Source organism: Lepus europaeus, chromosome 2 (assembly GCF_033115175.1).
Source record: "Lepus europaeus isolate LE1 chromosome 2, mLepTim1.pri, whole genome shotgun sequence".
In the NCBI taxonomy this organism is placed as follows: Eukaryota; Metazoa; Chordata; class Mammalia; order Lagomorpha; family Leporidae; genus Lepus; species Lepus europaeus.
In genome coordinates, this window is record NC_084828.1 from 3,446,296 (window position 1) to 3,472,291 (window position 25,996).

Here is a 25,996-nt window from a genome sequence, read left to right on the forward strand (position 1 = left end):
GGGCTCCCGCCTACCCGGTGTTTTACATAGAGCGAGGGCTGGCGGCTCCTGTAAGGGTCTGTGTACCTTGCTTACTAATTAAAGGGAAGCCACGTTCGTCCCTCCCCGGCCCCCGGAGCCGCACACCCAGGGCCACCTGATAGCCACGTCCAGATTGGGTTACACCAATGTCATTGGCTGCCATGGCCAAGGCGACGGGGCCAAGTGACTCGGGGAAATACTGCCCGATCGGACTGACCCGTGGGCGGCCTGCTGCCCACCACGCTCGCCTTTATCATGAGAAAGGGGCTCGTCCCTGCCTTGAAGGATGGCAGCTCTAGACGTGGTGAGTGCAGTGGGTGTGGGGACGGCGCTGGCCGGGGCACTGGCTGGGGCGCTGGCCGGGGCACTGGCTGGGGCGCTGGCTGGGCACTGGCTGGGCGCTGGCTGGGTGCTGGCTGGGGCGCTGGCTGGGGCACTGGCTGGGGCGCTGGCAGAGGGTGCTGGCTGGGGGCGCTGGCTGGGCGCTGGCCGGGGCACTGGCTGGGGCGCTGGCTGGGGCACTGGCTGGGGCGCTGGCTGAGGGTGCTGGCTGGGCGCTGGCTGGGGCACTGGCTGGGGCGCTGGCTGAGGGTGCTGGCTGGGCGCTGGCTGAGGGTGCTGGCTGGGGCGCTGGCTGAGGGTGCTGGCTGGGGCGCTGGCAGAGGGTGCTGGCTGGGGCGCTGGCTGGGGCGCTGGCTGGGGCGCTGGCAGAGGGTGCTGGCCGGGGGCGCTGGCTGGGGCGCTGGCTGGGGCGCTGGCAGAGGGTGCTGGCTGGGGGCGCTGGCTGAGGGTGCTGGCTGGGGCGCTGGCTGGGGCGCTGGCAGAGGGTGCTGGCCGGGGGCGCTGGCTGGGGTGCTGGCCGGGGGCGCTGGCTGGGGTGCTGGCTGGGGCGCTGGCAGAGGGTGCTGGCTGGGGGCGCTGGCTGGGCGCTGGCTGGGGCACTGGCCAGGGGCGCTGGCAGGGGGCGGGTGCTGCCCCACGGGCCGGCCTCCAGCCATGGCCTGCCTGGGAGGGGAGTCTCTTGCCCCAGCATCCAGCGAGCGCTCTTGCTCTGTTCCTAAGCTAAACCACGTAACTTGCCACCTGGTGATAGCGAGCGGACGCCCAAACCGGCTGAGCGTGACTTGGGGTTTTCTGACTCCTCAAAGCCATGCATGTGGGGCCTGAAACCCACGTTTGCTTAGATCCCCAGCATGCTTTGCGCAGGTGTTGTAGTCAGCGGCTTGGCGATTTCCCCTGGAGCTTCAGACACAAAGGAGATAGAAACGGACGCTTCCAGCACTCAGGGTTACGTGCTGCTGGGGCTTCCGAGGCTCCCATGGAAGCCGGGCCTGATGCCCGGGAGAGGGAGCCGGGATTTCACTGGGGACAGGCACTGCCTTCCTTGTTCCGCCGGGACAGAGGTCTGCGGGCCCCCTCGGCATGGCCGTAGGGAAGGGTGCAATTCTCTCCGGGAAACCTTGGGGCTCCCGGCAGCACCTCCCTTGTCTGTGTCAGGGAGGACTGGCCCAGACGCTCGGTCACTTCCGTCCTGAATTAGGTCGGGCCTGTGTGAGCAGGGCCAGGGCTGGGCTTATGGGAGCCACTGGTGCCGTCCCTCCCCTGGCGGCATCTGCGTTTTGGGGGTGCAGAGGTTACGTGGGCATCAAGGTTTGCACTGCATGTGTGCGTAGATGGAGGGCGTAGCTTGTGTGGCACCGGTTAAAACCAGCCAGGAAGGTGCTCTGGGGGCGACTTATCTTCCCTAGAGTAACGATCCGGCAGCTTGGTTCAAGGGCCTCTCTGAATGCGCTATCCGCGGGTCTCCAGGCCGGCTCGGGGGGCAGCGGCAAGGCCCCGTTCAGCCAGAACTCCGCGCGAATTCTTTCTCTGCCCAGCAGCTCCTGTGTCGCGGGCCGCACTCCCACCAGATGAGCGCTTCTGATTAGCGGGCGCTGAATGCGCTTGGGGGTGGCCTGGTGGATTTCAAAGGTTTAAAATGTGCACCCGATGCCAGCCCCGGGGATCGGGGAACAAACGCGGCCTGTTCCTCCTGGGCTCAGGAGGCAGAGCCGGAGCCGGAGCTCAGAGGCCCTGAGATTGTCACCATGGGCGAGAACGACCCGCCGGCCACCGAAGCCCCCTTCTCCTTCCGTTCGCTCTTTGGCCTTGACGACCTGAAGATAAGTCCTGTGGTGCCAGGTAGGTGGACCCAGGCGGCTCTAAGAGCCCCCTCCCAGCCTCGCGGGCGGTGGGCAGGGGCGGGGTCTCCCCTATGTCCTCCCCGGCATAGGGACATCTGCTCTCCCTCGTGACTGTGGACCCCAGGGCCACTTGAGAGGGGACCACTGGCTGGCACTCCAGGGATGGGGTTTTATTTTCCTATGGGAGGTGTAACTGCCCCCATCAGTCCTCGGGGAGGTGGGCCCTGGCCAGGACATCCTGAGCCCCACCGGACCACCCACCCTCCCAGGAAACTTAAACTTGACGTCACCAGAGGTGTGAGACCCTGGATTAAAACGCAGTGGCTGATGCTGGTGTGGTTCCTGGCGGCCGAAGGAGGGAAGGGGGGGCCTGGGAGAGGCGTCAGGCACCGAGGTTTTGTGAGAGCAGCGGACCCCCCAGCCCCTCCCCTGGCGGCTGCCCAGGCCGTCCCCGCATCTGATGGGCGTTTGCTTCCCGTCCCGTCTCCTTCCTCTTCGTTCCCCCTCCTTCCGTTCCACGGTTCCCTTCAGCGTTTTTGCCTTCAAAGCCTCTGCCCAGGTGGCCTCTTTGTCGCCAGCAGGTGAGGTTGTGGTTTCCAGAGAGAGATGGCGTCCGCTCTTGGCCACCATCTCTAGGGGCAGGAGGAGAGAGGCAGGTGCGAGCCTCGGTCCTGGGCCCTCATGTGCCCTGGGCGGGCTCTGTCCTGTTTCTGGACGTGAACGGGGACACCTCTAGCGCAGGTGCATTTTGGGGGCTGATGAGATACTTGGGCAGAATGGCCTCTTCCCCTGGGGAAAGGGTGCTGGTGGGGGTCTCCTGGCTGCCCAGCACCTGCACCTCAGGCTGCCCGGTGCTCTCTGCCTCATCTTCTTCCACGCCAGCGGACAGCTCAGCCTGTCACTGGGGTCCTGGAGAAGGCCCGAGACCCCTGGTCAGAGACGGAGGCAGTGGTGCGAGTGGCCTGCTGGCGTGGCTGCTCTCGCTCTCGGAGAACCCCAGAGCAGGGAGTGGCCCAGGTGTGCATTGCACACGCCGGGCTTTGCACTGGAGCCAAGCAACCCCCGGCCAGGGGAACTGGAATCTTTTATAACAGGCAGCGACAGAGCTGCGGGAACCGTGCTCCAGAGGAAGACTTCCCACCAGGCCAGCAAAGACACGGGCAGGGAGACAGCGTCTCCATCCCCTGGGGGGGCTGGTCTGGGGCAAAGACTCCTGGTGACTCAGTGTCAAGAGCCACAGCCCCTCTGAAAAGCAGAGGGGGCGCTCCCAGCCTCTTCCAGCTCCCGGTCTTGGCTGGTCCTCGGCCTGCACGGGCACTGCGCAGCTCTGTGCCCGCATCTCACGGGGCCGCCCCCTCTCTGCGTCTCTGCGAGCTGATGTCCCCCGTTAAGCGCCTGACACACTGGACCTTGTCTTAACAACCTGTTCCCAGATGGGATGGCAACCTGGGGTACTGGGGGCTGGGACCACAGGGTAGCTGTGCTGGGGACGCTGCCCCAGGCAGGGCACCGCCCCCACCCTGTGGACAGTCCTCTGGCGGGTGGGGACGAATGGCTGCCTTTCAAGGCTTTGGTCCCCCAGCCCGAGGCTCCGCCTGCCCTGCCCTCCTGCTCCTCTCTGGTTGGCAGACGCAGACGCGGTGGCCGCGCAGATCCTGTCGCTGCTGCCCTTGAAGTTTTTTCCAGTCCTCGTCGTGGGGATCATCGCGCTGATACTGGCGCTGGCCATTGGCCTGGGCAGTGAGTACCATGCATTATTGAGAGGCCCTCGGACGCCCGCACCAGGAGCTCAAACTTTCATGAGCTCCCCGGCTCTCACGAGCGCCCCGCGGCCACGCAGCCTTAATTACTGGCGGCAAACTGTGCTGGCTTGCTGACCTTGGGTTAGGCAGGGGCTCTGCTGGCCGGGCTCGGGGCTTCGTCACCAGGTCACATGCCCAGGTAGAAGCGCCCAGAGGCAGCAGTGGAATAGGATCTCAAGGGGGCGGGGCGGGGCTGGGGAGCCACCAGGGTGGGAGCCACAAAGAGCCCCATTCACGCTGTGCCAGGCAAGCCAGTGATGTTTATCGCAAGGTGCACGCGGCTTTTGGGAAGGGGGGCGTCTGGACGGAGGGTCCTCTTTCCCCATCTCTCTGAGATAAGTGCATGGCACCTCCTTGGAAGCGGGGTCCACGGTCCACTCCTGCTCCGCCCACAGCGAGAGCGGGCAGGACGCCGAGCAGGTCTCGGCAGGGGCGCCTTGCTCGGCCGGCTCAGCTGGTCAGCCCACAGCCCTGCAGGCCCTCTCTTGACCCTGAGCCCTAACTTGTGGCTTTGCAGACAAAGCAGGGAGTGGCAGTCCCCCCTCCCAGCCCCCGCCTGGGAATTCAGCAGAAACTGGGCAGAGATGCTATTTCAGTACAGGCTTCCATATTAGGAGGCAAATTCAAGGGCACACACGTGGCAGGGGACAGCGTCAGGGTCGTGCACTGTCAGAGCCGTCGGTTCACGCTCCGTCCCCTTGCCTCTCTCAGTCCACTTCGACTGCTCTGGGAAGTACAGGTGCCGCTCCTCGTTCAAGTGCATTGAGCTGTCTGCGCGGTGTGACGGGGTCTCCGACTGCAAGCAAGGGGAGGACGAGTACCGGTGCGGTAAGGTCGCCCTCGGAGGAGCCGGCAGGAGCCAGCCTCGCGCTTCCCGGCTGGGAGACGGTCACTGCTGGTGTCGGCCACCTGCTCAGCTGGGACGCAGTGGCCCTAGCTCCGGCCAAGGGGCATCCAGGGGTTCAACTTCAGCTCGGGGTGGGCGTTGGGGGTGGGGGTGCAGACGGGGTGTTGGCTGTGGGGGAGGAGGGCTGGAAGTCACTGCCTGGCCACTCATGGGACACGCCCTGTCCATTGGCCAGTCCGGGTGAGCGGCCAGCACGCGGCGCTGCAGGTATTCACAGCTTCTGCGTGGAGGACCGTGTGCTCCGAGGACTGGAGAGCGCGCCACGCCGAGGTCGCCTGCGCCCAGCTGGGCTTCCCAAGGTGAGCGCGAGCACAACCAGCCACGGCGAGGTGGAGAGGGCGACAGCTGTGGGGGAACACGGGTGCCCTGGGCCCCGAGGAGGGGGTGACACGGCACACACAGAGACACAGACACAGAGACACACAGATACACACGAACACACACAAGCAGACACAAGCAGAGACACACAGACACAGACACAGAAATACACAGACACACAGACACACAAAGACATACAGACACACAGAGACGCAGACAGACACACGCACACCCCTGCACCTGTGGCAAGCAGCCGAGAGCTCCCCCACGGGCATGTCTGGTCCCTCTGAGCCTCTCTCTTCCCGGGACCCACCACCATGAGCGTCCCTTTCTCCTCCTTCCCCGCCGCCCCTCCTCACCCATCTGCACCCCAAGGCCTCTCTTCCGCGAGGCGGGGAAGCTGGGCTTGGCCTGCCCCCTCCCCACCCAGCAGACCCCAGGCAGGGGCTCCACGCTTCCCCAGCAGCCGTCAGGGCCCCATGGTCAGTGGACGCCCTCAGCTCCACCCCCACGCCAACGTCAGGGCCCCTTCGTCAGCTCTGCCCTGCACCCCAGCCCGGTGGCCCCACGTTCCTCCGTGGCCTGTGGGGGAGGCCCGGGGGGCACTGCCTGCCCTGTTCCTCTCAGCCACATCCCGGGCCAGGCACCTGCCTCCTGTAGACAGAGGGCCGGGGCTCAAGCTCTAGTACTCGTGCCTCAGTTTCCCCCCAGTGGTAGACAGTACTGGCACTGGCTGGGAGGCTGTGAGGACCCAGTGACTGGAGGTGTGTGGGGGTGGACCTGGCTCCGAGGGACATGCGGTCAGAGCTTGTGCTCATTGTCACCATCACCCTGGGCCGTGGGCCGTGTGTGGGCCCCAGTTGAGGCACTCGGGGTCCCCTGGTGTTCTACGAGCCCCCACGCATCGCCCTGGCCACCCGCACAATATGGCCGTGGCAGCCACGGTCAGCTCTCCCATGCCAGGACTGCCCCTCACGCAGGCTGAGCAACACCAGGGGGAGGGGCCCCGCGATGGCCGTGGCCGCTGCCGTGGGGACGTCTTCCTCCAGCCCAGGGCCAGTGGGGCCCGGCTGCTCCCTGCACTCTGCCTGCAGCACTGGCTGGAGTCGGGTGACACCCTAGGCCGCAGGCCGCTGTGTCTGCCAGGAGTGCCCGCCGGCGCAGAGTAATGGAAGGCGGCAGCTACTCCCGGCCACCCTGGCGTGGCTCCTCCTGCGTCCTGTCCCACGTCACAGCCCCTCCCCAGAAGACCCCTCCCTCCCACTGGCGACATTCGCTTCCCTCCCAGGCTTGCTTCACATCAAACAAAGGGCATTTGCCTCGGGGTGGGACCTCCCGCCCCCACCAGGAGGAAGTGGACCCCCTGCACATGGCTGCCGCTGGGCGGGCAGAACGTGGGCAGGGCGTGGTCACAGCACCCACCCATCAGGAGGAAGTGGTTCTACTCCACGTGGCTGCAGCTGGGTGGGCGGGCAGGGCGTGGTCACTGCCCCCATCAGGAGGAAGTGGCTGTCGATGGGTGGGCAGGGCGTGGGTCATCGAGGCCTTGCTGAGGTGTGTGGATCTCTTAGCAGAAGGAGGCCTTTGATGGCCTGGGGTGGGGGTGGGGACAAAATGACCTCCACCAAGCACGGCTCCTGGCACAAGGTGACTTGGGGCCGTGGCACCTGAGTGCTTCTGCGGTCGGCTGAGCACGGCCCCGTCCCCCACGTGCTCGCAGCTATGTGAGCTCCGACGACCTCAGCGTGGACCTGCTGGAGGAGCGATTCCAGGGGGACTTCGTGTCTGTCAATCACCTCCTGCCAGATGACAAGGTGACGGCGCTGCAGCACGCGGTGTACGTGAGGTCAGTCCTCGAGGACGCGAGAGGCGGGCGGGGTCAGCTCAGGGTGTGGACACCAGGGTGGGGGCTCAGAGAGAACCCAACCTCACGGCCCCACCAAGGAAGGGAAGAGAGTCAGTGACAGGCAGGCCCAGGAGCACCCAGTGGGTGGCGCAGGGATGCCTGGGGGCGGGAGCGGGCGAGCAGGGGCAGGGAGGGGGAGGGAGAAGGAGGGTTACCAGCGTCGGTGTGCCTGGCACGGATGAGTCCTTGGCAAGTGCCACCGGCAGGGGCCAGGTGTCGCCCCTGCCCACGGCTGTTGATGCATTTGCTCTTCAGAGCTCAGCTGGGCCTCACAGCCTTCCGATGAGTCGCGGGACCCCGTAGACGGGTGGCCTGCGTCAGGACAAAGGTGGACGGAGTTTGCTTTTCCTCTACTCCAAGGTTAGGGTTTTAGGAGGTGCCGTTGCACGGGCCTCGGCCAGGGACCGCCAAGCCCGCTTTTCCCTCTCTAGGGAGGGATGCGCCTCGGGTCGTGTGGTCACCTTGAAGTGCACAGGTGAGACCTCGGGCAGCCGGGCCCCTGCCCTCCCCCTCAAGGCTCTGAGTCCCTTCCCACCGGTGCCCCGACCTGGGAGAGCAGGGGAGCCGTGGCCGCCTCACCTGCAGGAGCAGACACAGCTGGGCGACTTCTGAGCCGCCGCAGGATGAAGGTCCACGGCCTCCCGTCACTGTGGGCTGTGCCAGGGCAGGTGCCCCTGGCTGCCGGCAGAGGGCAGGGTCCTGCTTGGGTGCAGGGTCTGAGGGGTCAAGGCAGCGCAAGGCAGCCCCGGTGCCGTCCTCGCTCAGGGCCCTGCGCCCTGGGGGGCCTGGCTGATGGACAGGGGCAGGCCCCACGGACCGACGGGGTCCCTGCTGCGAGGGGCTCCCTGCTTGTCCTCCAGTCTCCGGGACGTCTCCGCCTCTCAGCCGAGGCCCCGTGGAGTCCCCACAGCCCCTGCCCTCCCTCCACAGCCTGCGGCCTGAGGCTGGGCTACAGGGCGCGCATCGTGGGTGGAAACGCGTCGGCGCTGGCGCAGTGGCCCTGGCAGGTCAGCCTCCAGGTCCAGGGCTACCACCTGTGCGGGGGCTCGGTCATCACGCCCCTGTGGGTCGTCACCGCCGCCCACTGTGTCTACGAGTGAGTACCCCGACCCCCCACCTGAGTCAGCTGGGGCGCGGCCGGCGGGTGGGAGCAGTGTCCCCCCCGCCCACCCGGCCATAGACCCAGCACTGGGGGCTGCGAGTGACGGGGACCCCGGGGCCCATTTGCAAAGGAGGAGGGAGGGGGAAGGGTGCATCGTGCAGGAAGACCCCCAGCAAAGCAGAAGACCTGGGTGCGGCCATGGCTCATCCCTGAGGAGCCTGCAGGGAGTGGTACCACGGTGGGCGGGGCACAGTTTCTAATAAAACGTTCACTTATTTATTTGAAAGGCAGAGAGAGAGAGGGAGAGGGAGAGAGAGAGAGGGAGGCAGAGAGAGAGAGAACAGAGAGAGGGAGAGGGAGAGAGAGAGGGAGGGAGAGAGAGTGGGAGGGAGAGAGAGAGAGGGAGGGAGAGAGGGAGGGAGAGAGAGTGGGAGGGAGAGAGAGAGTGGGAGGGAGAGAGAGAGAAAGAGAAGGAGAGAGAGAGAGGGAGAGAGAGAGGGGGAGAGAGATAGAGAGAGGGAGAGGGAGAGAGGGGGAGAGAGAGAGAGGGAGAGGGAGAGAGAGGGGGAGAGAGAGAATCTTTCATCAGCTGGTTCATCCCAGCTGGCCGAATGGCTGCATAGCCAGGGCTGGGCCAGGCTGAGGCCAGGAGCCTGGAGCTCCATCCGGGTCTCCCACATGGGTGGCAGAGGTCCAAGCACTCCGGCTGTCTTCCGCTGCTTTCGCAGCTGCATAAGCAGGGAGCTGGGCTGAAGGTGGAGTGACTGGGACTCGAACCAGCGCTCTGATAGAGTGCGGATGTCTCAGGAGACAGCTTAACTCGCCAGCCCACACTGCCAGCCCCAGCTGAGGGTACGTGGTGGGCACCCCGTCTCCCCAGAGCCGTCTCTATGGGGCTTTAGCGTGCAAGAAAGCCACGGAGAACATGGCCACGACGGCATCCGCCGCCCCAGCCTCCTCCTGGCTGCTTGTTCCTGAGGGCCGCTGGGTCCCACCGGCGCCTCGCGGTGCCGTTCCCGAGCGCTGAGACCCTGAGCGCAGGGCGAGGCCCGGCTAGGACTCAGTGGGCCGCGGGGCGGTGCTCCTGCGGGGCCGAGCACCCACCCAGCCGGGGCGGCCAGGAGCTGCATGGCTGGCTCTTCTCATTGCAGCCTGAACCTGCCCACGTCCTGGGCCGTCCAGGTGGGCCTGGTTTCCCTGCTGGACAGCCCGGCCCCCTCCCACCTGGTGGAGAAAATCATCTACCACAGCAAGTACAAGCCCAAGAGGCTCGGCAATGACATTGCCCTGATGAAGCTGGCCGGGCCCCTCGCCTTCGACGGTGCGTCCATGCTTGCCTTCGTCCACGTCAGGGGAGCCCGGGGCCACCTCGGGGAGCCCCTTAGGGGAGCTGCTTGTCCCGGCGCCCAGCGTCCGGCTGTCCTTTCTCCCTGGAGTTGAGGCTGTCCTGGTCTGTGTGTGACGAGGGACTCTCGGCGGTGGCTGCCCGGGGAGCAGACTGAACCCCGTGTGACGCCCCGCTGAGGCAGGGGCTCTCCGGGTTAGACCCAGCTGGGGGATCCCGGCCCCACCCCCGAGCTGTGGGGACAGCGACACCTTTAGTCTTTCTCCCTGCGCCTGGTCTGCCATGTGCGCCCCGCTGGCGCCACCTGCAGGCAGAGAGGGGTTCTCCAGGCCCCGCCCCCCGTGTCTCAGGTGGGAAGTCACCTGCCCACGTGGACAAAGTGCCCCCTTGTCCAGGCGCTTGTACTATGGGACACGCCTGCCAGAGCCCTCCCAGGCCGGCCCTCCAGAAAGTTCTCTGCCAACCAGCAGCTGAATCCAGCTTTGTTTCTTGAACAAGTCAGGCCCCGCCCCCTGGACAGACACCAGCACTGTGGCACCAGAGGACTTTCTAGCACTCTGTGGCCACAAGCCTCCTCCCAAGTCAACCAAAGCCCCTTTTCCCTTCCCGAGGAAGGCAGGCGCCTGGGGGGCAGGGAGGGCTCTGTGGGTGGACGCCCCTCTGCCTGGAGCAGCGGCCAGGCCCGGGAGCAGCTGGAGCTCTGACCCGCGGCTTCACAAACCCTCACAACGGACATCCCCAGAGAGGCTTGTCAGGGTGGAGCTGCGCCGCTGACGGCCGTCCACGGCGCTTGGCGGTGGTCACCAAGTGAGGGCCAGCACGTGGGCTGGGATACAAACCCCAGGGCCCCCTTACTCCCTCTGCGCCTCCCCATCCCAGTCCTGCCCATGACGGCTCGGCATGTCTCAGCTCTGGCACACACGGCACTCTCACTGGACTGTGTCACAGCCGTGCCCCGGCGTGTGTCTGCGTGGCCTGTGAGACAGCACAGATGCCCTCGGCCTAGCCATGCAGCGCCCAGCATGTCCATGGGCCACGTCTGACCCCTGCCCACAGGTGGGCAGATACAACTGAGTCCTGCTGGACCCCATCCCTGCACCTGCGGCCGCAAGTGTGGGGCCCCCGAAGCCTCAGCCGTCTCCCGTCTGGGCCTCCACAGTCAGGCTGCCGCGTGCAGTGCAGGGCTGTCTGAGGGTCTCAGGGGCTTGGGGGCGGAGCCTCCGCGAGCCAGGGCCCCGCCTTCCCGGGAGACACGGAGGCGTTCCCTCTGACGGCTGCATCGCTGACTTGAGGGTCTGTCTTGCTTTCACAGAGCTGGTGCAGCCGGTGTGCCTGCCCAACTCTGAGGAGAACTTCCCGGATGGGAAAGTGTGCTGGACGTCGGGATGGGGGGCCACGGAGGACGGAGGTCAGTGGTCTCAGATCAGAGCCAAGCCCAGAAGCCAGGGGTCCCAGCCCGGGTGTGGGGCAGCTGGCCAACTGGTCAACCATCCAGCACACACAACTGGCTAGGGGCTGTGGGGCCGGGGTTCTGCTCACCTCAGGACAGCAAGAGGTGACAGAGGAGCCGTGGGCACCCTAGGAGGGGAGACCCTCACTGATCCACCGGGGTGCCACCTCCCCGCTCCCTACCCTATTAACAGGGGCCGACCCTCACTCTGTTATTCAGAGCAGAGCCGGCAGCCAGTGAGATTTCTGCCCGTGGCGCTTTGGGGGGTGCATTCGTGCGCCCGGCCACGGTCCAGTGGGAAAGCAGTCACAGGCTGTCACTGCTGTGCCACCCCAGAAGGGGCCGTGGTGACAGCACCAACAACGGCCGCAGGTGAGCCGTGCCCTGCTCGCCTCCGCGCGGGGCCCAGGCACGGCCGCTTGCCCGCTAGTGGCTGTGTGACAAATCAGGGAGGCTTAAAACCACAAAGAGGCCTGCTCGGGAGGAGGGGAGGGGCTGTGGCAGGATCCCCCCCAGCTACTCCAGGCTCGGGCTCCGCCCCGAGTTCCCGCCCCTCACCCACCCCCTCCTGAGCTAACCCGCACCAGCCAGTGTGGTCAGGGCCCGCCCTTCTTCTAGGGTGTTCTCGTCTTGACAACCTTACCTCTGCAAAGACCCCACCCAGACTGTCACATGGTGTGCGTTCACGCGCGCCTGCCTGGAAGTTCAGCATTTTCCTCTTGAGACACGTTGGTTGGTCAGGGGGCTGCCCGGGTCTGTGGGTCCAAGGGGCCTTGCCAGCCCTCACGCCCACCAACACCCGCAGAGGTGACCGCCGCTCTCGGGGCCCTGACCGCTGCTCGGCTGAGGCCCAGCTCCGTGCCCTGTGGCTGGCCCCAGGGACTCCCAGCTCCATCAGAAGCTGGGTTTATCAAGGGAGAGGGGAGCTGGTCCACACCCCCTCCTCTCCTGGGGTTCCCTAGCTCTCTCGGGGGCTTTCAGCCACCAGAGTGGCTCTCGTTCCTTGGGCCGATGGACAGCAGTCTTTCTCCTGGAAGGTTCCAGCTCCCTGGGTGGATTTGCTCCTCTCCCAGCCTGCGCTCTGCTATGTCCCCCACAAATGTCCCAGCGGCCCCAGTTCCAGTACAGCGTGCCCCCACCCAGGCTGGCCAACTCCGCCTACCTGTGCAGGAAGCCCCTCCCACAGAGCCCTGTCACAGCACTGAACTGTGTCCATGGGGTGCCCAGTGACCCCCGGAGTGGCCCTGAGCGGAGATGCCCATGGCGAGTGAGGGTCCTTCCCGGGCGCACAGCCAGCTGGGGGCGGTGTGGCCGAGCTCCTGTCCCACCCGGCCCTGTCCTCACGCCTGCTCTGCCAGAGTCCAGAGCGTCTCCGTGTCTCCCTGAGTGCCCACGGCAGGAGCAGGGCCAGGGGCCACGCTCAGCCCAGTGTAGACTGTGGATCGGACCATGCCGGCCCGGCTGTGGGATGCAGGCGTGTGCCTGGGTTTGGGAGCTCCCGCGGGACTTGCAGAGCCACCCCCACTCCTCAAACGCTTGAGGGTGGGCTTGGAGGAGCGCTGACCACTGCCCCTGGAACGGACGAGGGGAGTGGAGATGGAGGGTCTCTTCCTTCAAGCCCACAGAGCGGGAAGATGGTGGGGTTACGGCCAGGCCAGGTTAGGCTCCAGAAGATTCTATCCGGGGCAGGGGGTCTCTCGGGGGTGAGGCTGGCCCAGCGCGGGGTCCTAGTCTCCTGCCGCTGCAGCGGTGGCCCAAGCTAAGTGGCTGCAAGCTGCAGTCTGTCACGCCGCGCGGGCCAGGGCTTCTCTGTGACCCCGTGGCACCAGGCCCCCGTCACCGGTGCCCCCGCACGCCGACACTCAGAGCTGGGGTTCCTTCTCACCGCGCTGTCCTGCCCTTGCTCGGAAGCAGGAGACGCCTCCCCTGTGCTGAACCACGCGGCCGTCCCCCTGATCTCCAACAAGGTCTGCAACCACAGGGAGGTCTACGGCGGCGTCATCTCGCCGTCCATGCTGTGTGCCGGCTACCTGAGGGGCGGAGTGGACAGCTGCCAGGTACGGACCCCGGGCGTGCCCAGCCCCTGGGGACAGCTCACTGCCGAGGCTTCCCTGTGACGGATTGAAAGGCAAATTTGCAGGGTGTGGCCAAGAGTTTGCTTAAGATATCCCTCCCTTTCCTGGTAGCCGGGCCGCGTTTACCCAGAGCGCCCACTCTGCTTGGTGAGGGGTGGTGGGAGGGGCTCGTGGTGTCAGGGGACAGAGGGCAGAGGCGGGTGGGAACCGCTGAATTGGGCCCCCGACCTCAGAGCAAGTGAGACTGATAGCACCTGGTGACAACAGGTGAACGGTAGCCCCCTGGCCAGGCACATCTGCCCCTGGCTGCACCCAGGTGCCCTTGACCTTCACAGCTTCCTCGTCTGGGGTCTGGGAGGGGAGACACAGCTGGGCTCCAGAGTCAGTTCCGGAAGGGCTGGCAGGTGCGTGTGATATTGTGACGGGGGTCATGCCACCGGGTGGCAGCGCCATCCCCTGAACCTCAGCCTCCCGCTCGCCGTGCAGGGTGACAGCGGGGGCCCCCTGGTGTGCCAGCAGAGGAGGCTGTGGAAGCTGGTGGGAGCCACGAGCTTCGGCATCGGCTGCGCCGAGGCGAACAAGCCGGGGGTCTACACCCGCATCACCTCCTTCCTGGACTGGATCCACGAGCAGCTGGAGGTGGGTGAGGCCTTCCCCGGCTCATGCTGGGCCTCTGCTCAGCCCCTGGCATCCTCCAGGGTGGCCGAGTCCCGTGGCAGAGAGCCAGGCTGCGACCGCGGGCTGCTGACTCAGCCAGCAGTGACTCAGTGGCTCCCAGGTGTCAGGCACCTGGGCACAGGTGAGCATGTGGGCGTGGACCCCACGCACGGAGGAGGGACACTGGCTGAGCTGGAAGGGTGGACCCTCCTCCTCCAAAGCGGGGAGGGGGGAGAGGAAGCCAGGGAGGTGGCCTCTGGGGGTGGGGGCGCCGAGCATGGCTGCCCCTGTGTGGGTGACTATGGATGAGGCGGCGGCAGGTGCACAGGGCTCCACGTGCCTACTGGGAGCTGGCTCCTTGCTGGGAGTCTCGGAGCAGGAGTTCCCCAGGAGGCTCTGTTTAGGAGCAGGAAGTGGAGGGGCTGCAGGGGCCCGGATCAGGGAGCCTTGCTTGGGTTTGGGGGTGGGCAGCGGCAGGACGGGGGCCCCGGGGAAGGGAGGCCTGGCGGGCTCGCAGCCTCCAGAGGGGCCCCTTCCAGCTCAGAGCAAATATTTGCTGCCTTGACCTGGACTCCGTCATCGCCACCTCCTGGACCGCATTCAAAGACTTCTGCCCCTTCCTAATGGAGGTGAAACTGACATCACCCAGAATCACTCATCTTAAAGGGAACAGCCAGTGGCATTCAGTGCCTGTGTGGCTGTCACCTCCATCCGGCTCCAGAACATTCCATCGCCCCATATAGAACCTCCTGCCCACTCCGCACCCGTGCTTCCTCCTCCCCCAGCCTCGGGCAGTTTCCAGTCGGCCTTCTGTCCCTGTGGGTCAAACCCCTCTCTCCCGGCGGCCGCACAGAGCCCATGACCTCTGCTGTCAGAGGCCAGGCTTGACCCCACGGATAGCGGGGAGCAGCCGCTCAGGGCACCCCGTGGGGCCCAGCAGGTTGTACCGGTGGACAGGCGTCCCGATGGGCTAAAAGAATCAAACCCTCTGTCTTCATTTTCAGAGGGACCTGAAAACTTGAAGAGTGAGGGGCAGCGGCCACCTGAGCTCCGGGACTCCTGTATGGGGACGGTGGCCGTGAGCCACCGCAGAGCCAGGGGCCCTCCTCCCCGGACACCCAGCACACCTGCTCCGAGGCTGCCGCCGGCTACGGGGCTGGGAACTGGACTGAGCCTGGGGCTCCTTTGTGACTGTCTCTGGGAGCAGAAGCAGAGGCCATGCGCTACCTTCTCCCCCGTCCGCTTGGCTGTGCCCCCGGGGACTGTGCCCGGCTGCTGACCACACAGGCCACTGGGTAAAGACCGCGGCAGTGTGGCCGTGGGCCAGGCGCTGGCGGCAGCTTCTCCCAAGGGCTCCCTCGGCCTCCGTTCACACGTGGGGTTGCAGCCTCCGAATCCTCCCCCTGAGGCTGATTTGCATTACGTCCTAGCTGGCCGGTGCTGGCCGCGTTGTCGGCCTCGCCTCGGGAGGACACGTCCTCCCTTGAGTTGGGCTGCGTGCGGGAACGCTGATGGCCCCTGGTGACACAGCCGCGAGCTCGGGCCCCTCCTAGGCACCTCGTGAGTTCTGCGTTTTCTGCTGAGTTGCCCAACAGAGTGAAGAATCCCTCCCTCCACTGTCAGAGACTCGGAGCAGAGTAAAGAAGTGGGGGTGGTGGGGACCGGCCAGCCCCGCCCCGTGGGCACCACAGCAAGTGGAGTGGATGGAGGGTCCCAGGTCAGCAGGAGCCCGGGGCTTCTTGCTCTGCACCCGGCTCCGACGACCCACAGGAGGCGGCGGGATTGGAGGCCCCTCCTGGGCCACTGCCCCGTGGTCCCCATGTCACCCACGTCACGGAGGCTGCTTGGAAGTGACCATTGCCACGGAGCTCTCCTGAGTCCATGCCTCACAGGAACCAGGTCCTTAGCTGGTGGTACCGGGACCAGACCAGCAGGTTTGAGAGAGAGCAGAGATGGGCCCCAGGGGACGGACCAGGGGCCATGCTCGAGGCCCTGGACAGCGCAGACAAATGGCCACTCAGCAGTCGTGTGGGGGCCCTCCTCTGCTCCCCTCCCCACACAGATTCCAGCCGCCGCCCCGCCCCCTTGCCTGCAGGGAACACGATCCAAGACCCCAGGGGCTGCCTGAAACTGTGCTAGTACTAGCCCCCCGCCTTTTCCTAGACACGGCCACCTATGAAAACACCTGATTTATAAATTAGGCCTGGCAGGAGCAACAGGAGGGTCTGACGGTCACAGAACGGCTGTGGCAATAGCGCTCGCGTGGACGCGGCCTCGGCTTTTTCACTTAAAGCAAGCCTTTACGGCTTCTCCCCGTGCACCTGCTGGCCCCTGGGGCCAAACAGTGTCCTGTGTGCACACGCCTGGGGCGGCCTGGTGCTCTGGCCAGTTTCTCAGTGACTAACGGTCATGCACACGCGGGGAGCTCTGCTCGGGGCATACTTTGTGGACAGCTGGAGAGGTGGTCGCTCTACCCAGGAAGGCAGAATTTTAGGGCTTCATGCCCAGGCCTCTTTGGGAGTGGTAGTGGCCCAGGAGTGGTAGCTCCAGACCAGGGGATGACGAGTGATGTCTGGGCGGTGGCAGCTGCCTGTGGGACCCCCTGGGCCATGTTTCCAGCTCACCTCTCTAATCACTCTTGAGGTTTGTTAAGAAAGGTTTGGCGGGGGCCAGCCTTGTGCTGCAGGGTTATGTCACCAACTTGCAATGCTGCCCCACTCCAGAGTGCTTGTCCGAGTCCTGGCTGCCCCGTTCCCCGGATCCAGCTCCCTGCTAAGACACCTGGGAAGACAGTGGAGAGGGCTCGAGGACTTGGGCCCCTGCCACACGTGTGAGAGACCAGGATACGGAGTTCCAGGCTTCTGACGTCTGCCTGGCCCAGCCCTGGCTGCTGTGGCCATTTGGGGATTGAACCAGCAGACAGAAGATCTCTCTCTGTGTGTCTCCTCTCACTGTCACTCCACCTTCCAAATAAATAAATCTTTAAAAAGGAATGGCTGGTGTCTTGCAATTTCTTGCACGAGGTCTTGGTCCATTCTAACGCCGAGCAGTGGCCCTGCGTGCTCTAAGGGAAGTCTTGGTCTGGTGGAGACGTTCGCTGGCTTGAGCCAGAGGCTGATGAGATGGAGACACTCACGTCTTTTCCCTGTCGTCCATGGTGGCCTTCATGCCCACCTCATGCCTGACAGCCAGGCCAGAGAAGGAGCCCTGGACGACATCGGGGCTGGAGCACTCCTGACCTGCAGCTGGCTCCAGAGAGACAGGCAGAAGTCTGAGTGTGTGAGCTGCACAGCTACCTGTGTCTGCAGCCCGGGGCAGAGGCAGGCCCCTGCCCGCTCACGGCCACTCTGCACCCTGGTCTTGGGTCTGACTGTTAGCATGTGAGAACAGCTACCTAACAACATGCCAGCAAGTCTGGGAAAGTGCTGGCGATCGGCGGCAGTTTAAATATCGTTGCCAGCTGTGAAAAGCCCGGGCAGTTGCTCCCTCTTCTCACGGGAGGGTTTCCAGGCGCCGTCCGAGGACACCGGCCGAAGTCTGTGGCTCTGCCTCCCTGCGTCTCACGGGCCCTGGACGCAGCGCCAAGTCCAGGACTCCTGCAGCAACGCCGATCTGCAGAGGCGAGAACTCCCCGGTAGCAGCACCGGCCAAGGACGTGCGCGTGAGAACCAGGCCCTGTGCGGCGGCAGGTGCAGGCTCCCACAACCGGCCTGCAGCCCCCGGGAGGAATGGGGCTGCACCTGTCGGGGGAGATCCGGCAGCAGGCAGAGGATGAGGCTTCCTCTCTTGAATCTCAGCACCGTCGTCACATCCGTCCCTGGGGCTGATTCTCTGGGCCACGCCTTCCCTGCCTGGGGGAAGGAAGCCTCGCTGAGCTTGCTCAGGTCCTCTGTGCCTCCGGGGACCCGTGGGCCACGCGGGGCCCAGCCTGTCCACCTGCACGAAGCGGCTTCCGGACACTTGCCTCCGTGCCCCGGACCCGCTGTGCAGTGTGTGGGCCCCTGGGCGCAGCCACTCTCCGGGGCTCCCGTGGTGTGCGCGTGTGCACGGGCTAGCGTGCGTGTGCTCGTGTGTACACGCACACACAGCAGCCCCTACGCGGCAGCGACTGTGCTTCCTCCCGGGCCGGGAGCTCTTGAGAACGGGGCTGTGTCCCCTGGGTGTCGCTGGCTCCCACGTGGCGTCTGGGACCCAGTGACGCCCACGGACAAGGGCGACTGTGAACTGAGCAGGCCGCCACCGAGGACGTGCCAGAGTGATGTCGTTTCGTAAGCCGGCACACGACGGGTCTGAAACGGGTGAAAATCCGCCTGTGAGAACATTCATACTGCTAGCACGTTAAGGCTGGGGTGGGGTTACAGACACCCGCGGGTCTCCGAGTAAAGCACGAAACACGGCCCCGTGTGTGGAACAGCAGCGTTCGTGCACTGGCTCCTGGTCTGCCCGGGGGCTCCCAGCCTGCAGAAAGCTCTGGGACTCGGGGCGCTGTGTGGCCTGCACCCCCCTCAGCGCTGGGGCGGCTCCCCGCTCAGCGCCTGGCCCAGCCTGGGAGGTTCGGCCTGGTTTCCCTCTCTGCTTGTAGGCTCACGTGTGACGCTGGCTCCGCACAGCTCTGCCGTGGCCGCTCCAGCAGACGCCGGCATGGTGGTGGGGCTGCTGGTCCTGACTGTGCCCCCCCAGATGGTGCCCCCGTCAATCCTTGCCCTTCCCAAGAAGCTCCTCTCGGGTATTCAGTTAGAGTAACGATTCGGTTTGTAAGGGCCGGTTCCCTCCTCCTGAGCGGCGCCATCGCCAGGGGATGTGAGGCCCGGCTTTCCAAGTCATCGATCTCCCAACCACACTCTGAGAGGTGCACGGTGGCGTCTCATGGCACTCGGCTTATTTATTTACAGGCATTGGGAGAGAGAGGGAGAGAGACAGGGAGAGTGAGAGAGAGGGAGAGAGGGAGGGGGAGAGAGAGGGGGAGAGAGAGAAGGAGGGGGAGAGAGAGAGAGGAGGAGAGAGAGAGGGAAGGAGAGAGGGAAAGGGAAAGGGAGAGAGAGAGAGGGAGAGAGGGAGGGGGAGAGAGGGGGAGAGAGAGAAGGAAGGGGAGAAAGACAGGGAAAGGGAGAGAGAGAGAGAGGGAGAGTAGGAGAGGGAGAAAGAGGGAAGGGGGGAAGGAGAGGGGGAGGGGAGGAGAGGGAGAGAGGGAGAGGGGGAGGGAGAGGAAGAGAGAGAGAGGGACAGGGACAGGGACAGGGAGAGGTAGAGGGAGATGAGACGGAGAGGGAGAGGGGGAGCAGAAGCGCAAAATCCCCCAGTGGCCCACTCCCCAGATGCTCCCAACATCCAGGGCTGGGCCAGGCTGGAGCCAGGAGCCGGCAACTCCATCCGTGTCTCCCACATGGCTGGCAGGGGCCCGGGTGCTTGAGCCAGGTCCTGCTGTCTTGCCAGTGACTGGCAGGGAGCTGGATTGGGAGTGGGGTGGCCCGGACTGGAACCGGCGCTCAGCTGTGGGATCCGGCCTGCTGCAGCTGAACACCAGCCCCGGCGCGGTGCCTTTAATCTGCTGGGAGCCGACATCGCCTCCTGGGCTCGTCTCCAGCTGCCTTGCAAGAGGGCTCGCCATGCTGATCGCCCGTTTCTGGTTGGGTTGTTTTCTGCTGTGGACGTTTGAGAGTTCTTGATACAGAGTTCTTCAGAAAGTTCATGGAAAATGGAGTTCAAGGATAAGTTTATTTGGGGCCAAAAAAAGATTTGAAAATCATGCATGGTTTCTTTACTTTTTTTTAATAGATTTACTTATTTTATGTGAAAGGCAGAGTTACAGAGAGGCAGAGGCAGAGAGAAGCAGAGGGAAAGAGAGAAAGCGAGGGGAGGGGTCTTCCATCCACTGGTCCACTCCCCAGATGGCCGCAACGACCGGAGCAGAGCTGATCCAGAGCCAGGAGCCAGGAGCCAGGAGCCAGGAGCTTCCTCCAGGTCTCCCACGTGGGTGCAGGGGCCCAAGGACTTGGGCCATCTTCCACTGCTTTCCCAGGCCATAGCAGAGAGCTGAATGGGAAGTGGAGCAGCCGGGACTCGAACCGGCGTCCATGTGGGATGCCGGCACTGCAGGCGGTGGCTTTACCTGCTATGGCACAGCGCCGCCCCGTGTGCTGTGCATTCTCCATGAATTTATGCACATGGATGGCAAAATTTTTTGCAGCCACATGAATTCACCTTTTACTCCTGTTTTCCAGAGACTTCTGGAAGAGCCACTGTGTTCCAAGGCCTTGGGCAGGTGAGCGGTTTGCTAACGTTTTCTCTCCGTCAGGGGCGTTTGTCAGCCTCGTCCCACGGACCGTCACAGAACAGAAGCCTAGCCTGGCTGGGGTCCAGCTCACCTACTCCCGCCTCGCCCGTGCGGGTTCCTGGACCCACAGTGGAGACCTCTTTGCTCCGGCTCCCAAAGACCTTTGTCCATGGCTGTACTTTACACGCAGTCCCACGGTGTGCCGTGGGTCCCACACAAGTGTAGGTTTAGGCCACGTTCACGTGCAATGTCCCGGCCACATTGTTGGAGGAACGCCTCTCTGCCACCAATGTGGCCGAATCGGTCCAGCACGTAGTGCAGGTCTGCCTGGTGCCCTCTGCCGCCACCACAGTCTTGCTTACGGTGCCTGCGAGGTGAACTTGACATCATAGAAGCCCCCCCACCCCCACCCCGCTGCTGCTTTTTCAAGATGGTTCTGGCTATTCTGGGTCTGTGTCTTTCCATGCAAACTTTAAAATAGGCACGTCTCTGGTTCTGAAGGCCCACCTATGTCTTGGGGAGATGTGGCTCAACGTGGCCAAGGGCCGCCCCAGCAGTGCAAGCCATGGCTGGGTGCACAGCCAGGGGGCCGTGGCGGTCCCAGGAGCAGGAGTCTTGGGGCCCGACAGCCAGCACGAGCCGCAGGGGCAGGTGCAGCCCTGGAAGCCAAGACACAAGACCTGGAGCAGAGCATCATGGGAGGAGCTGGCCCAGCCCAAGGCCCTGGGGGACTGAGCTGCAGGCCCATGGGGAATCGCAGTGGCCCTGCTCGCCCAGGTCCCCTAGAGCCCGGCGAGGGGCCTGCCGACTGAGCCCAGGGCTCTGCTCTGGGACCCGCCAGGCCAATTGGCCACAGCTCAGTGCTCAAGGGAGGCTGGCGGGGCTCCCTGGCAGTGAGGACTTGGGGTTCACAGCCTGGCCCTGTGGAGGGGTGTGCGGGGGCCCAGCCTCTCTGAATGTCAGGTGCTGGTGGGGGCGGAGCTGGTGGAGGGGGGTGGAGGGTGGGGAAGGTGTGGAGAGGCGGAGAGAAGGAGGTGAGGGCGGATGGTCGGCAGGTTCCTGTGCACCGGGCCAGGCATGTCTGTCCCCTGGGTGGAGAGCAGCCGGGAGGACAGGCTGGGTGGGAGCAGAAGGGCTTAGCGGGCAGGGTGGGTGGCTTCCCTTGACCGTGTGCCCGGAATCTAAAAGATTGCAGTGGCTCAGCCTAACCCTAGATCCGTGTTTGCCTTCAGGGAAGGCGTGGGGATGCCAGTCACCAGGCAAGCATGCCGGTGGGTGTGACCCCTCCCCAGGGAGCCCCCAAAGTTAAACACCCCCCACCCACATACCTGACTCACTGACTCACAGCCTGGGGGAGGCAGGGAGCCCCTCCCTCTCTGGGATTTTGCTCTAGGGGAGAGCAACATCATTACATTGGTTTTAAAGACTTATTTGAAAGGCAGAATGACAGAGAGAGAGAGAGAGAGAGAGAGAGAGAGAGAGAGAGAGTTTCCACCTGCTGGTTCACTCCCCAAATGGCTGCAATGGCTGGGGCTGAGCCAGGACAAAGCCAGGAGCCAGGAGCTTCTTCCAGGTCTCCCATGTGGGTGCAGGGACCCAAGCACTTGGGCCATCCTCTGCTGCTTTCCCAGGTGCATTAGCAGGGAGCTGGATCGGAAGTGGAGCAGCCGGGACTCAAACCAGAGCTCCGACCTGGGATGTGGGCGTCTCAAGCCGTGGCTTAACCTGCTGTGCCCCAGCTGCAGCCCAAGCTTCTGAGTTTGTTGTGATCTCATTCACATATTTTGCCTTTGCTGACTGCACACTTGGGGTCAGATATATAGAAAAGCATTGCCCAGACCTGTGCCACGGGTGCACTGGGCTTCCTCTTAGTTTGACAGCTTCAGGTCTCTAAGTTTGGATGGGGAGAAATGGAGTCCAGTTTCCTCCTTGGGCACATGGACACTGTGTGCCCCACTCCGATGGTTGGAGACTCCGCCCACCACGGTGTTTCTGACTCAGTGGGAGGGGTATTCCCGTGGTCCTGGGTGGTGGAGAAGGGGGCTCACAACAGACCTGCGCCAACAGCACCTCCACCCTGAGCCCCAGGGCTCCCCCCCTTCACACACCTGTGTGCACCTGCCCCAGCTGAGTGCAGATCTTACTTCCTGGTGCCCGCAGGGAGCGTCCCTCCAGGTCCCGAGGACGGACTGCTGCCCAGGCTCAGACCACCTCCGAGGGACGTGTGGCTCCCCCTGCGTGAGCCTGGGGGACCACCGGGAAGGCAGTCACACCTCCCTGTGCTCGTGCACACAGCACGGGCATTGGCCCCTGCGCAGGTGCAGATCCGTCACCCCCTCGGCTCCCCTCTGGAACACCCTCCCAGCTCCTGCCCCTCTACTTGGGGGACAGGGCCTCCTCCTGTGTGGGCAGTGGGATGCTAAACCCAAATGCATGCCGGGATACAGGGAGGGGCCTGCTCCACCTGCCTCTCTGTCCAGCCTCCCCGCACCCCACACCCTCCTCCCTACACCCTCTGCCTCTTCCGCCCTCACGCTCCCTGCACCCCACCCCCTCCTCCACCCTTCCTTTCCCAGGACCTCACACCCTCCTCCCTGCACCCTCTGCCTCCTCCTCCCTCCTCCTCCTCACACTCCTACCCCCTCCTCCCTGCACCCTCTGCCTCCTCCGTCCTCACCCTCCCTGCACCCCCAGCCCCTCTTCCACCCTTCCCTTCCCCAGACCCCATACCCTCTTCCCTGCACCCCCGACTTCCCCTACCCCCCGCCCTCTCCCACCCTGCACCCTCTGTCCACTCCTCTGCCCTCCCCCTCCTGTTCCTCCTCCACCCTCCCCTCCGCACAGCCCACACCCTCATTCCCACACCCCTGCACCCCCACCCCTGCTGCAGGAGCTGTGGTGCAAACACCCTCAGGCCCTTCCATGCAGTGGAGGTGCGAGACAGGGCTGGAGAAGGTGGGGGTTGGAGCCCTCAGCTCCACATTTCCACCTGAACAGCCCAGTCCCACATCTCAGAGTCTCTGATCCCCACCAATGCTAGGGTCTTGGATGAGACAGCCAGGCACGGGGGACAGGCCGCGGGTGCTGCTATCTAGGCCTCGGGCCAGCCCGACCGGCAGCCTCCTGCCCTCCTGCCCTCCTGCCCGGCGGCTCTCGCTGTCCCCCCACTGCCCAGAAAGCCCCTGGTGGTGTGTATTCTCAGCCTTGAGTGTGGCAGGGCTCTGGGGGGAAGCCAGCAGGCCCGACGTTCTCACCCTGACCGGCCAGCCTCAGCGCCCACCACCGCCTGCCCCTTCCCTGGGTACCTGGCGCCATGTGGGGCAGTTTTTGTGTCCATCAGAGACCTGGCAGGAGACAGGCAGGGCCACTCTCGGTCCGGGCCATTGTAGGAGTGAAGCGGGGAGAACGCTGGGGCTCTTCGGGGCTGGCGACCCCACAGGGTGGAGGGGGGGCGGGCAGGAATCAGCACGCCTGGCTGTGGCCCCTCAGGGGGCGGGGAGGGGGAGCGAGGCACTGCTGCAGGGGGATCCTGGAGATGAGCCCCAGACACCCGCCTCCCCAGGGCCACCCAGAGCAGCCACGAGCCAGAGTCAGGCTGTGAGAGCCCGTGGAGCCTGGGTCGGGCAGTGCAGCATTGGGGGCGGGGGTGGGAGAAACCCACTCCTCATTCCAGGTGCCCAGCCCTGAGCGGAATCAGCCGTGAGGGCAGCTCTGGGCTGGGGGCGGGGTCTCAGCCTGGTCAGGAGGAGTGAGCGAGGGGGAGGGGCTCTTACCGAAACCACGGGCAGCTCTGCCGGGCCCGCATGGCCACCGTGGCCTGGCGAGGTCTCGGGCCACCATGCGGTCCAGTTGCCTCGCTCCTCAGATGGGAACACTGCAGCCCAGCACTGCTCAGACCAGGACGAGGCCACCAGCCGGCAGCCATTGTCCCTTCAAATCACATGGACACGTCTTAGTTTTTAATTTTCATTTACTTGAAAGGTGGCGGGTGGGGGGCTCCCATCCCCTGATTCACCCCCAGGTGTCGTGGGGCTGGGCTGGGGCGGAAACCAGGAGCTTGGATCCCTCCCCGGGCCACACTCTGCCCCCCAGGATCGGCAATGGCAGGAAGCTGGAACGTAAGCAGAGCCGGGACTGAGCCTGGCTGCTCTGATAGGGACCTGGTGTCTTAACTGGAATCTTAAGCCCTAGGCCAAACACCCACCCACACTGTCATTTTTTATAAAAATACTTATTTATTTGAAAGGCAGAGAGACAGAGAGATTTTCCATCTGCTAATTCAGTCCCCACATGGCTGCAATGACCAAGGCTCGGCAGGCTGGAAGCCAGGAGCCAGGAGCTTCCTCTGAGCATCCCACGGGGGTGCAGGGGCCCAGGCACTCGGCCATCTTCTGCTGCTTCTCCAGGTGCTGGGGCAGGGAGCTGGGGCAGCCATGGAGCAGCGGGGGCTTGAACCGGTGTCCACACGGGATGCCAGCGTCGCCCGCCCTGTGTTTTGCATGAGGTTCTTTTCCGTCCCCGTGCTGATGGACTTTGTTAGCACTTCCGCTGCTCTCTCCTTCCTCCCCAAGCTCGTCTCAGCCCCTGCAGCCAGGACAGAGAGGCCCCGGCATCCCCTGCCCAGTGAGCGTTTGTCTGCGGTGGACACAGGCGGGACGGCTGCTTGTAAAATCTGTGTATTGCCCTCCGCCCAATGCCGCTCGGCTTTCCTCCACATCGCTGCCCAACTTCCTGTCCATTTCCCAGAGAAACGAGACTCATGGAGCCCTGTGGTCACGGGTCCCCCTGGGCCCCCCCAGGGTCCAACGCCAGGCCTCCCCCCGCGACCTCGGCTGGGCGTCAGGGCAGGCAGCGTGGGGTGAGGACTGCGGCGGCCCCAATCCTGACCCGGGCTGCCCTCCCAGAGCGGCGTCCAGGGCCGGCTTCCACAGTCGCCTAAGGGAAGACGGCGTCTCTCCAGGCTACTCCCATCTCCTTAGCCGCTCACTGAAGGGATGATGTTCCTCTGCGGTCCGTCCCCTTGAGCAGTCATTCGCCAGCTCTGGGTGCCCACGCAAGGTGCATCTTTAGGGACTGGGGTGTGCAAAGGACACAAACCACCCCCCCCCCCGGGACCTTGCTGTGTACCGGGCAGAGGGCGCAGCAAGTGACAAACCCAAGGTGTAAGTGAGCGGCAGGAAGACGAGGAGCCGAGGCGCTGGGGCCCCAGGGCGCGAGGGCCCAGCTCTCAGCAAGTGCGGTATCCACACTCCCGGGAGGGCCTGGCCGGCCGCGTGGGACCTGGTCAGGGTCACCTTGGAGGAGACCCCCGCGGGATAAGACGGGAGCCCTCCGCCTCGCAGCCCCTCTGCAGGATGACCGGCCCTCACCTTCTCTATCAGTGACCTGTCACCTGGCCTAGCCCTACAATCACTGCAGATTGCGGCCGGGCCCTCCCTAGGCAAATGTTACTCAGGCTCGCTCAGCAAACAGGCCGCCGCATAAAACCGACGGCCGGGACAGGCTCTCATCGCTGACTGCCGTCTCCCGGAAGGTGCCATGCCGCGCACGGTGGCCTGCGTCCTGCTCATGGCCCTCATGCTGGCCCTTGGCTCCCTGGCCCAGGACCAGGAAGGTAAGGCTGCCTCCTGCCGCTTCCTGCAGGGCACGGCCAGGCAGACGTGGCCTTGTGGGAGCCGTGGTCACGCCACGCCTGGTTTCCAGGCTCCATCTCCAGGCGGTTGCCGCACCAGGCTCCTGGCGTGCACGACAGGGGCAAGACAGGTGGAGCCGAGCGTCGGGGCCCACGGAGAACTTGGAGAAATGCTGAGATCTCCCCTCCTGGCTGGCCTTGGCTTCCAGAATCAACCTAGAATATTCTGTGTCATAATATTAGTGTACCATAACCTAAGGAGGAGGTTTGGTGTAGCTGGGAACGTACTTCCAGAGTTGGAGACAAACTCTCCCCCGGGGAGGG

At 64.6% G+C, this 25,996-nt stretch overlaps 1 protein-coding gene across 2 annotated transcripts; it reads left to right on the top strand.

Annotated features, from left to right (window-relative positions):
* The first annotated feature begins 2,075 nt into the window (after positions 1-2,075).
* TMPRSS3 (transmembrane serine protease 3) lies at positions 2,076-14,788 on the top strand. 2 transcript variants are annotated; one of them, XM_062175153.1, is made up of 12 exons: positions 2,076-2,202; positions 3,834-3,944; positions 4,718-4,834; positions 5,089-5,212; positions 6,952-7,077; positions 7,569-7,612; positions 8,068-8,233; positions 9,391-9,560; positions 10,897-10,992; positions 12,949-13,091; positions 13,596-13,748; positions 14,771-14,788. In XM_062175153.1, exons 1-12 carry the CDS (start codon positions 2,109-2,111, stop codon positions 14,786-14,788), a joined length of 1,362 nt encoding a protein of 453 aa, XP_062031137.1. In that variant the 5' UTR covers positions 2,076-2,108. The 2 variants fall into 2 exon arrangements, with proteins under 2 accessions (XP_062031137.1, XP_062031139.1); XM_062175155.1 differs by having other exon boundaries at positions 2,082-2,202; positions 12,946-13,091.
* The last annotated feature ends 11,208 nt before the right edge of the window (positions 14,789-25,996 follow it).

What these genes read in the sequence shown, in the direction of transcription:
- TMPRSS3 (XM_062175155.1), top strand. Translation starts at nt 2,109, where the DNA reads ATGGGCGAGAACGACCCGCCGGCCACCGAAGCCCCCTTCTCCTTCCGT. An exon ending in GCCCAGCTGGGCTTCCCAAG is followed by an intron (nt 5,213 to 6,951) that starts GTGAGCGCGAGC and finishes ACGTGCTCGCAG; the next exon opens with CTATGTGAGCTCCGACGACC. An exon ending in CGGGCCCCTCGCCTTCGACG is followed by an intron (nt 9,561 to 10,896) that starts GTGCGTCCATGC and finishes TTGCTTTCACAG; the next exon opens with AGCTGGTGCAGCCGGTGTGC.